Raw genomic sequence first — 12,004 nt, 5'->3', positions numbered from 1 at the left:
TTCCTCAAGGAAGCATACCCACTATTGTTTCTAAAATATGTAAACGACATGGCATCTGCTTGTGACTGCAACCTGTTCCTGTTTGTGGATGACTCTGCTCTCCTTGTCCCGGACGGGAAGCTCTCTCCATTCCGACATGTCGCCACTCCAAAATTGACTTCTTATTGTCGGAGTGGCGACACTCCCATAGGGGTTAGGTTTAGGGTTAGGGTTAGAGATAGGGTTAGTGTCGGAATGGAGGCATGTCGGAAAGGAGACATGTCGGAGTGGAGAGATGCACCCATCTCGGACAGGGACAAATTGCAGGTTGAAAAGACCCTTAGCTCTGAACTGGATTTGATCTACACCTGGCTCAATGACAACAAACTATGAATACACCTGGGTAAAACCGAATGCATCCTCTTTGGGTCAAATCCTAAGCCAGGTCGATAACTTCACATCAAAGTGGGTGACAATGTAATAACAAGACAAGACGTAATTACCTAATTGGGTTGCATCCTAGAGGCTAATCTTTCCAGTGAAATAATGACTACCAAGGTACCGGTAATCAAAAAAGTCTACCAACGAACCCGCTGGTCAGTAGAAATACATTGAAGACTCATTCAGCCCCACTTTGACTATGGATTCCAGTCCTACATGGACATGCCATATGGTATCGCAATGCCTCAAAGGCCCTAAAAACAAGGCTCCAAACAGCCCAAAACAAACTAATTAGGCTTCTGCTTAACCTTCTATCTCGGGCTCACCTTACCGCAAATCACTTTTTAAACGTGGGGTGGCTCGCGGTTGCTGACAGAGTATATCGTCTTGCAATGGGCCTGGTGTACAAGACGTCAAGGATGTTCACAACACCAGAGGCAGCTCCACAGATCACGACCAACCCAAATTCAGACAGTTAAAATATTGATAAAACAAAAATCATTAAAAAAAATGTTTTTAATGTAGTGTATTGTGTACTCATGTATATTCATTGTAATTCTAAACACCCAGTCAATGGTTGACCCTTTAGCTCACATTTAGGGTGATGAGTCACAACTGCTGTGCCTGTGGGGGTGGTCCACCGTGGGGGTGGCATGCTGTACAATGGGGCAACAACATACAGCCAAAAATAGCTGAGCTATTTACACTGTGCAACACCATTGTACAGCAGAGCATAAATGAACCATGAGAGAACAATGGTGGTAAACAAGACATTGTCCAGTCTATGCTTCTAGTTTTTTAAACCTTCCAGAGAGAGAGAAGAGAGCACCATGTACAAATGTTCAGAACATAGTTCTCAGCATGTGCATTATGAATGTTTGTGTACGGGTTGACAGATAATTAAAGACAACCTCTATATATTGTATTTTAAAGATCAAAATAGCTTCAAGCGTACAACACAAATCATTGTTTTAAATCTTTTGGGCCTAAAAGTGGCAAAAATCAGGGTACTGTCACATGTTAAAATCAAAGTTTATATTGAATTTGTTTGTAAAGCGGCACTATGTGAATAAATATGAATAAATGTAATTTCCAGAGTATGTTAATAAAACATTAGGCCTACAATATAATTTTTACAATTTGGGTGGTTGTATTTTGTCTCCCTGCTCTTCTATTGAGACATTTAGGTCATGTCAAAGGTCATGTCTCACCTAAACACAGGGTCATAATCTGACACCAATTTTGACCTGAAGCTCAAGATTCAATTTATCCCCTGAGCAAGCAGGCAGGTTATATTCGGTTCGATGGTAGAAATGTCAGCCCTTGCACTATAAACCAGGTTCAAATCAGGAGTAGAAGAGGAAAGTTAAATTGTACAGCTTTAACATACAACCCATATGGAACATAAGATAAGGAACACTTTATCAAAGTGTAAAATGGAATAGTCATAGTGAAGATCAAGCTGCTAAAATGACTTAAAAGTGAGTATAGGTCAAATTTAGTTTTGTAATTTGCCATCAGAGTAGGTGCAAACAGGAAATTGAATCCTGCAATAGTTTGCATAATGCAATGCAAATAGGTGAACTGAGAAGACCCAAGTTAACATATTTATTTCCAGAGCCCAATAGCTACCAGGGTTACCCAGCAATGACTGACACAACCTCCTGACCTCTGCATGTGACTAAACCAAGCAGTCAGGACATCCATCATATCTGTGACAGTGTGACACCCCAACAAGCTAAAAGAGGCTGAACTGTTGTCTGGCAATCACTAACTGCTTTGTAAAAAAAAATGAAAAAGTACATTAAACAGCTCTATTATTATAAGTACTAGAAGCTCGGCCGCCCTTCGGGCGGCCGAGCGTCTAGTCGGCGCCCTGGCCAACTCGGGAACAATGTAAATAGGGGATGAATGCCCCGCCCTTTAATGCAAACCCCATTATACCTGTTGTCATAGGATCTGTTTTGACCATCTGTTTGCGTGTGTCCATTTATGCCCATGGCTTGTGAGATGCGTCGGTTATCTCCATATATAGAGATTCAACACGTGCAAAGTACAGGAGTGATGTCAGAATGAATCAGCAGAAGTGATGTCAGAATGCCCATATGCCCATATATGGAGATCTCTGTATCTGTGTCCCCTTTATGCCCATATACGGAGATTGCGTCCATTGCGCCGATACATCCATTTATGCCCATATATGGAGATGTGCGGCCGAGCATCTAGTCGGCGCCCTAGCCAACTCGGGAACAATGTAAATATGCCCATATATGGAGATCTCTGTAGGACCCGTTATGCCCATATATGGAGATGCGCGGCCGAGCGTCTAGTCGGCGCCCTAGCCAACTCGGGAACAATGTAAATATGCCCATATATGGAGATCTCTGTAGGACCCGTTTTGACCATCTGTTTGCCTGTTTGTCTTTGAGTCAGCAGAAGTGATGTCAGAATGCCCATATGCCCATATATGGAGATCACTGTATCTGTGTCCCCTTTATGCCCATATACAGAGATTGCGTCCATTGTATGTCACAATGAGTCAGCGCTTGCGCCGATACGTCCATTTATGCCCATATATGGAGATGGGCGGCCGAGCGTCTAGTCGGCGCCCTGGCCAACTCGGGAACAATGTAAATATGCCCGTGTTGTCATAGGAGTGTGGGGTCATGTGGTGTACGTGATGTCAGAGCCTTTTATGAAGTGATGTCACAATGACATGATTTCCTCCGGAACAGCCTGATGTCAACAATCAGCTCCGCATAAGGAGATTCCGAACGTTTTGCGCCGTTTCGGAAAAAACGCGCGTCGGGTCGGGTCGAGGCCGGGCACTGCACTCCGCGCCGCGGCGGAGAACGCGCGTGCCGAATCTGAAGCCGGTGGGACGAACGGTTCTCGAGATACGCGGATTACATACACGCAGACAGACAGACAGACAGACACGCAGAGACTTCTCGCATTTATAGATAGATAATAGATGTCTTATCAGTTCTTTTTCAGAAGAATATGTTCAGAATTTGTGTATGACTTCACTGCAGTTTACACTGTGAAAAGAATTACTGAAGATGATTCAATTTATATATGTTTGCATTCATGTGATGCCAGGGGAACCAAATTCCTTTTATGCCCATATTTGGAGATATGGAGATCCCTTTGATGCTAGGGGAACCAAATCTCCTTTATGCCCATATATGGAGATCCCTATGATGACTAACATCACCTGGATCTCCATATGTAAAAGTCCATGGGTATTCCCCGGAATCCCTTCGGACTAAATACATAAGATATAGGCCTACATAAACCAGTGGTTCTCAACCAGTGGTCAGGGGACCACCAGTGGTCCTTTAGGGGGTTCCAGGTGGTCCCCAGCTAAAAGATGGAGAGTTGGTAAACAAATGGACCCTTATTTATAGTTCTTTAACTCTTGATAGCGTATTCATTCATTTTACACTCTCAAGAGTTAAAATATTGGTTAACGTCCGCATTACTTAAGTCTACAAAATTAGAGAATGTACAAGAATTATTTTGATCAACGTTTTTGGCTGTTTATCTCTCCTGCTAGTTTTCATGTATTCTTACCTTGGGCAAGACTCTGAACCCCTAATTGCCTCCGGTGAGTAGGTTGGTGCCTTGCATGGCTTCCTCCGCCACCGGTGTATGAATGTGTGTGTGAATGGGTGAATGTAATGCACAATCTATGTAAAGCGCTTTGGATTAAAAGCGCTATATAAATGCACCATTTACCATTTACCATTTACCTCCACGCCCACAGATGGCGGTACGTCTCCCCCTGTCCGTTTGTTTGCTGATATTGCATGCTGGGATCCTGTCATCCTGGCAGCCCTGGCAACCCAACAACAGCACACAGTAGAAGCGATCCGCTACGAACCGTACATCCAGCGTTTTGATTCAATTAAAAACATCAATGTGGGCTTTATTATATTTCTAATATGGAAAAGTTACAGGCGGAAGAGGCGCGCTATCTGAAAAGGTAATGATCGCTATTGTGTAAAGGTGTGTGGGCTAGTAATAACGGCTGTTGTGATGAGAGTGGAGAGATGCTGTTGATGTTGTTATGGTGTCCCAGCTGTTGGCAGCAGGCCATCGAAATGAACGGGCTGAATCATGATGTCTCAGCCACTGGTCGTCATCCCGTTCTGTTCAACGAGTTCTCTCCATTATTATCGAATCATCGATGCCAGGGATAATATTTACATTATTATTGTAATATAACGTCAGATATCTATGTGTAAATGCCTGGTGATATCTGTGTAGCTCTCTAGGCTTGTAACAAGCGATTAATCATCATTGATTTTTAACATTTGCATATCTATGATAGTCTTGGTCTTTTTCCCCCACCCCCACAGTTGTCACTGGACAACCGCCCCTAAAGTCCGTATTTCTCAGAACATGAACACATTAAAAATATAAAGTGCTTACCGGGTAGCCACAGATGTGAGCTCAGCATTCGGAATCTTTGCGCACTGTATTAGTCCCTTTTCTTCAATATAAAGGTGTTTTAATCCCGTCTGTACGTAAACGCTATTTTATTTCCTCGTTTACATTGAGTGTAATACCGGCGTTCACCTGATGCGCCCGGCACTATCACCTATTGAGGAATACAGGCAATAGAATCCGAATCCGATTAAAACACATCATACAGGGCGAGGTCACGCCATCTGTCTTGACCATCTGCCTTAATTGGCCATATATGGATTCTGTTAGTTTGGTTCTCCTAACAGGGAGAAATATGGATATCCCTAACAGAATCCCTTTAATGCCCCTATTTGGATGGATATGGCTCTGAGTATCTGACATCACTTGTGATATCACCTGTTTATGCCCATATATGGAGATCCCTGCTCTGAGTATCACTGTGATGTCACCTGTGATGTCAAAGTGATGTGTCAGGGGAACCACAGTGTCAGGCGTTTACCCGTCCAGATGTCCGGACGTCCGGACAGACACAGACAAGCTGTGGCGGTGCTGATAGTAAACTGCCACCTACGGTCGCAATCAATCTATAGACTTTAAAAAAAAAATATATATATATATATATATATATATATAGCCTATATATATATATGTGTGTGTGTGTGTGTGTGTAGAAGTACAGGCTTTGCACACGGATGTCCAGTTACTAATGGGGGTAGAGAGTAGAGACCAAGACGGATATGAAAATAAAAGTCAGTCTCGATCAAATCCATCTATGATAGTTTTGATCCAAGGCTAGTGTAGCGCCCCCTTAGGTTAACAAAGTGTCTTGCTGACTGATCCCCCTTATTATAACTATAATGCTGATCCCCAGGAAAGTGAAAGGAGGCAGCCTTGACGTCCACCCTACAGAGAGAGCCCTGGTCGTTCACTATGAGGTGGAAGCAACTATCCTGGGAGAACTGGGGGATCCCATGATCGGAGAGCGCAAGGAGTGTCAGAAAATGTTTGTGAAATTATATATACAAATATCTATATATAATAAATATATGAAAATAATTGTTGTAAAATTAAAGTCTGACCATATTGCAATAGCAGACAGTTGTTGTCCCCTACAGTGTATGTGTAGCAGATTATAATACATTATGATGATTATTATTAGCCTAAAAGTAGTTGTAATAATAATATGGTCATTATTTATTTGTATTATATTAATTATTATTTTTCAGGAGTTTTCTATTAACTCATTTGCTGCCATTTAACAATACCTTCGTACTCCAATCCTGCCAAACTGTCTCCATAGACTTCCATGTAATTCATAGTGCACGGATCATGCACACCCATGCCTAGATAATGCACCACGTGTGTCCACATTGCTCACAGCTTTCAAACAAAAGAATCCGAATGGAAATCCGTTCAGGCATTCATGAGATAGCAGCCACTATGTTTTACACTGTTGTGAGCTTGGAGGTCTGCTACCTGAGTTGTATGGGGGTTGTATGGGGGTTAAACAAGCAATTTCGCGATCGCTATCATGCCTACTAACGTTTTTGGGGTCCAAAAAAATAAATAAAAAAAAAAAAAAATAAAAAAAAAAAAAAAAAAATTCAAAATGGCGGCCATTCTCGGGTTCCTCGGGCGTGGCAGGGAGGGACATCCCAAAATTCTCGGGTTCCTCGGGCTTGGCAGGGTATGAGTTAATGTTAATGTAAAACATATTTAAAATGGTAACTTTAAACCATAACAAAAAAAACATTACCAAACCAAATGATGGTATATTGTTGTTGGTTCATCTATACTGCATGGATGATGATATGTTGCCTTAAGAAAAGATGTTTAATATTGTTATTGTGTGTCCATGTGCTTTTCTCAGCATTCGGCTTAAAAGCTTACATGCCAGCACGGACATAACATCACTGGCCCGGAAGGTGGTGGAGGAATGTAGGCTCATCCACCCATCTAAACTCCCTGAGGTGGAGCAGCTTCTGTTCTACCTACAGAACCGCAAAAACACTAATGGTAATGTTTACAACACTTACAATTCTGATGTAATTCTGTATTTTACTATTAATTAATAAAGAAGCCCCTTTACAGAACAACATGAACCATAGCATCAATATTCTGGCCATGTCATGTATTGGTCCAACAGTAGTTCAAACCCCAACAAGTGACCGAGTGTGTATGTGTATGTCCATACAGTATGTATGAGCACCGCTCACTAAAATTGCTATAGAGATAGTATTGTTAACTTTAATGATTTTTAAATGTGTGCCTTTCACAGACAAGCAAGAGAAGCAACATATCTCATCTAGAGACCTCACGACATATGCAGGAATGGAGGTAAGTAAGTGCTAGAGGATATTGTTTGATTTGATTTTGGATATTATAACATTGTGATGTGGCATACTTGTAGATATATTTAACAGCGCAAGTATCCTTGCGCCGTTAAATATTAAGGAAAGATATGGTCATTCTGACAATGCTGTAAGCAGACATACCATGTACACAGGTACTCGATACGATGTTATCGTCACAATATTGATAGAGATATTTGGTCAAAATATTGTGATTTGATTTTGTCCATGCCATTTTTTCCTCACCCCGAGTTCAGTGGTTTACAAATATATGGTGTCCTCCTCTAGCTGGATGAGGAGGCCAATATCTGCAACATAGACGACTACGTGGAACTGCTCTATGAAGACATCCCAGAGAAGATCAGAGGAGCCACCCTTATACTCCATTTGGCTCGCACCTCTGATAACCTGGAGGAACTCATGCAGAACGGTACCTTGCTCTGCTTTACTCAGGAGTTCTCAAGTTTTTTTTTATTATCAAGCCTAACCACTTAATCACATGAACCCTATTCTGGCCATGACATGAATAGGCATGCACACTATGTTTTCCTGCTTTAGTGTTGTCCTGATTACATCCATGAAATGTTAAGTGTTCTTCAGTTTTTTAGACCCTTGAAGAGAGCCAGAGGAATACCATATACAGTATAATATGAGCAAGATTTGCACACATACTCATGTTATTATCCATTATCCAGAATTAGGCAAGGGCTATGATCATGCAGCACTACAAAACTGTACTAAACTTTTTTAAATGCAGCTGTTGTTGACATCTTGCATGGCAATACAGAGCCATTCATTTGGATCCAAAACCACAAATACTCAGCTCAAACGGATTAAACGATTTTAATGGACTGATCAAAAAAGTTTAGTTTACCTCAGTCTAAAGTCCCTATCTTGCTGCTGACAGGTCAAAAACACAAAATAGCCATGCAGACCTACTTGGGTATTTTTGAAGAACAACTTAAAATGACATGCCTGACTTTGTAGCATGGATTTCAATTTCTTTTTTTTGTTTGTAGTTTTTCATTATATAGAACTGTGTAATTATCCCTGTCTTCTCTTTGAGCGCTGTCACTTGAGTTCATCCTCTCTTTCCCTAAGCACACCATCCCGTGCACGAGAACCCTCTGCCCAGCCCAAAGTCCTATTCCCTTCCTTGACAACGCCGCTGTTTTCTCTCACAACAGCACGGAGGCGTCATCCATCGCGGCCGTCGCGCGATGGCACGGCTTCATTTGTAACTGTCACAACGCATCGTCCGTACACTTTGTCTGTCGCGGAGGATCAGGTGGTCGGATCTTGATAAGAGCCGAGCGCTCATGCGAACCGCGGGACCCCGGGTCAGCCTGGAAAGACGAGAGGAACCTTGGGACGCACGTCTTTACGTTGAGCATCACCCATAGCTCACTGGCCCCCGGGAGCCTCCGACCTCGTTGCATTCCCCCCATGCTCATTTAGATTAGCCTCCACTGCCTCCCCCCTTCCCCTACACAGCCTTTTTGCACTTCCTGTGTAAGTTCCTTCCTTCCTCCTTTCTACTTTCTTCTCTCCCTCTAACCTGGTCCTCTGTATGTCTTTGTGTCTGGTCAGAGACGGCCCTCTAACCTGGTCCTCTGTGTGTCTTTATGTCTGGTCAGAGACGGCCCTGGGAGCCCTCGCCAGGGTCTTGAGGGAGGACTGGAAGCAGAGCGTTGACCTGGCAACCACCATCATCTATGTCTTCTTCTGCTTCTCCAGGTATACAACCAAACCCCTAGGTTGAATATTAGTTACTTATTTTATGGATTTTAATGTGTTAATTTCCATTTTACACTTTCAGAATTAACCACTTGAACCCATATATACTTCATTGACCGGAGTCCCCCTGGGGTCTATACTAGACCAAATAGCTGATCTACAAGCTCACAAGTGAGCTTGAATTGAAGGTCTGCTATTTTTGCAGAATGATCACCACAGCAATTCTGGGGTTAAAGGGGATGACCACCCATTTTCAATATTGATGTCATTAACTCATTGAATGCCCTTTTCAAGATGGCCGCCAAGTACCAGAATGCCACGTTCCTAAATTTCTAGTGCACGGATCAATTTTTAGTGCACGCCCATGCACCATATATGCACCATATGTGTAGTACTTTTTAACAGCTTTCAAACAAAAAATCCGCTTGGAAATCCGTTCAGGCATTCATGAGATAGAAGCCTTCAAAGTCAGACAAAACAAACACTGCCACCTTCCTAAATCTCTAGTGCATGGATCAATTTTTAGTGCACGGATCATGCACGCCCATGCCTAGATCATGCACCATATGTGTAGTACTTTTTAACAGCTTTCAAACAAAAACATCCGCTTGGAAATCCGTTCAGCCATTCATGAGATACAAGCCTTCAAAGTCAGACAAAACAAACATTTTGCCATTTTGAAAGATGTGTTTGTTACGGGGCTAAACATGCAATTTCGCGATTGCGATCATGCCTATTACATTTTAGGCATTTTTGGATTTTTCTTTTATAAAAAAATGTTTTTGAAAAAAAAAAAAAAAAACTTTTTTTTTTTTCAAAATGGCTGCCAACTCGGGAAACTCGGGCTGTGGCAGCCTGGGACTACTGTAATAACTCGGGAAACTCAGGCCTTACCTTAGAGGAGTTGTGTGGAAATTTAAAAAAAAGTTCCCCCTCTTGTGTTGCCTAGAACTGGAGGATTGATTTTGGGGTTTGTATTGCAAATCACAATATGATGTCACACCGTTGTACTTTACAATACAAACCCCAAAATCAATCCTCCAGTTCTAGGCAACACAGAAGAGGGGGAACTTTTTTTTTATTTCCACACAACTCCTCTAAGGTATATTAATGACATAGTTCAATATTGAAAATGGGTGGTCTTCCCCTTTAATGTGGTTACATTAACTGTGTAAAGATGGACTGAAAGGAGAGGTGAGAGCAAAAGAGTGTCAGCATTGTGTGCAAAAATCTAATCCTGTGCAATCAATGGGCGGCTTACCAGGTTGGGGCGTTAGTCCTTTCAAAGTGGGTCATCAAGCCCCGGTGGTGATTCTGTTGTAGCAACACTGCTGACCACGGAGACAGCTGCTTCATCCAAACACTCCCTCTCTTCTCCATGTTTCAACCCTCACCCTTCTGGACAGTAGTCATGCAACTTTGACAGCACACTCGGTATTGAAACCTCACGTCCCGAATGGCAGACTGGAAACCCTAAAATTACCCCTCAATAGAATAATATATAAACGTCTTGTCAGGGCCGATTTAGGCTGCAGGAGGACGTGTGCAGGTCTGAAAACTGATCGTCATTCTTGGCCAGTCTCCATCTCAATGTTATGCTATTTGGATTGTGAAACGACTCAAGTTGGTCTGATTATAGGTTGGGCCAGGAGATACTGCTCGCATGGCGATGACTGAATGTGTTTTGAGTTTGACAGTTTACTTTGTGAACTATTTCTGGGGTGACCGAGAGGGTCATTTCAGTCAGAGCTCCCACCTGGGATCCCAAATTTGATTTTCGGCATTGAAAATCCTCTTTTGAATAAATGGAGGTCTTTTTCTTCTCCCCTTGCTTCATTCCCCTGCTCCAGTTTCTCCCAGTTCCATGGCCTGGTCACTCACTACAAGATCGGGGCCCTGTGCATGAATATCATAGAACATGAGCTGAAGAGGTATGACCTCTGGCAAGAGGAACTGCAGAAGAAGAAGAAAGCTTATATCCTTTATCGAGAGTCAAAGTTCATTTATAACGTCACGTTTAGGAATCCATGCACTTCTTGTCACCTTTGGTGAATGGAAATATAAAGTCTAAGTTGTTGTGGTCAATGTAAGCCATTTACCATGAGAGGGAGTGGGTTGTTAAATCAGCCAACCCACGACCCTCGAATGGTAAATTGCTTTTCTACCACTTCTACCATATAAATTAAAGAAAACACAGTTGTAACTTGCAAGGTTATTTAGTTACAATCATTAATTGTTTCAGCAACACAATAGTGGGCGGGGTCCATGAGCCAACTCAAGGTTGTTGACTGATTTACCACTGTTTTAAGCCAATCAGAATCCAGTATCTGAACATGTGACCACAAAAAGTGGTAGAAGTGGTGGTTTTGTGTGTGTGTGATATCAAAGAAAGAAAACGACCACAGTCAACATTTAGAGCACAGTTTAGAGCCGTTTTATTGTCTCATAATAACTTGATGTTTTATCTTGGACTTGATGTTCATAGTACAGGACAAACGCATTCTTTTTTAGTTTTATTTGGTGCAGCTTCTGAAGTTCCTTGACTGATTTTACGTGACGAAGACCCAGAGAACCAGAATCTGAAGAAGGACCACGAAAAAGCTTTCAAAAAATACCAGAGCCTCCTGATCAAGCAAGAGCAGCTTCTCCGAGGTAATGTACCTAGTGTATACTACCGAGCTGTACTGGGCCTATACTGTAGAAGAGCTTCACTCTGCAAGGATTTACATGTTGATTTTACACTTTTGAGCCATTTCTTTATCAAAAAAGCGATTAAGATGTGTATGTCACCCAATGCCAATGGTGTGTTCTTTTTTTTTTTTTTTTTTTAGGGTATACGCTATTATTCCCTCCCGCACGTTCGACATGCGTGCCTATAGATTATACGCTTGCGTGTGGTCACAAAATTAAATGGTTAGTAGAGGGTATCCGATTTTTAAAAGATTGGCACGGTAGAACACATCACTGATGCCACCTAACCATCAGTACTGTATATGTACTGTATGTTAATACAGCAGCTTATTGTTTAAGTACCCCCCATTTCCTGTTGCTAGTTGCTACTT

General features: G+C 42.2%; 1 protein-coding gene across 1 annotated transcript in view; it reads left to right on the top strand.

Annotated features, from left to right (window-relative positions):
* The first annotated feature begins 4,269 nt into the window (after window positions 1-4,269).
* Window positions 4,270-12,004, top strand: part of kifap3a (kinesin-associated protein 3a) — a 35,092-nt gene continuing 27,357 nt past the window's right edge. The window contains 9 exon segments of the mRNA XM_080725230.1: window positions 4,270-4,408; window positions 5,726-5,857; window positions 6,725-6,870; window positions 7,133-7,191; window positions 7,494-7,635; window positions 8,843-8,942; window positions 10,793-10,934; window positions 11,469-11,484; window positions 11,487-11,594. Of these exon segments, the coding sequence (XP_080581356.1) occupies window positions 4,368-4,408; window positions 5,726-5,857; window positions 6,725-6,870; window positions 7,133-7,191; window positions 7,494-7,635; window positions 8,843-8,942; window positions 10,793-10,934; window positions 11,469-11,484; window positions 11,487-11,594 (886 nt within the window). The 5' untranslated portion in view covers window positions 4,270-4,367.

This window comes from Nannobrachium achirus (genome assembly GCF_963921795.1).
Source record: "Nannobrachium achirus genome assembly, chromosome: 1".
In the NCBI taxonomy this organism is placed as follows: Eukaryota; Metazoa; Chordata; class Actinopteri; order Myctophiformes; family Myctophidae; genus Nannobrachium; species Nannobrachium achirus.
This window is presented reverse-complemented; position numbering and strand designations above follow the sequence as displayed.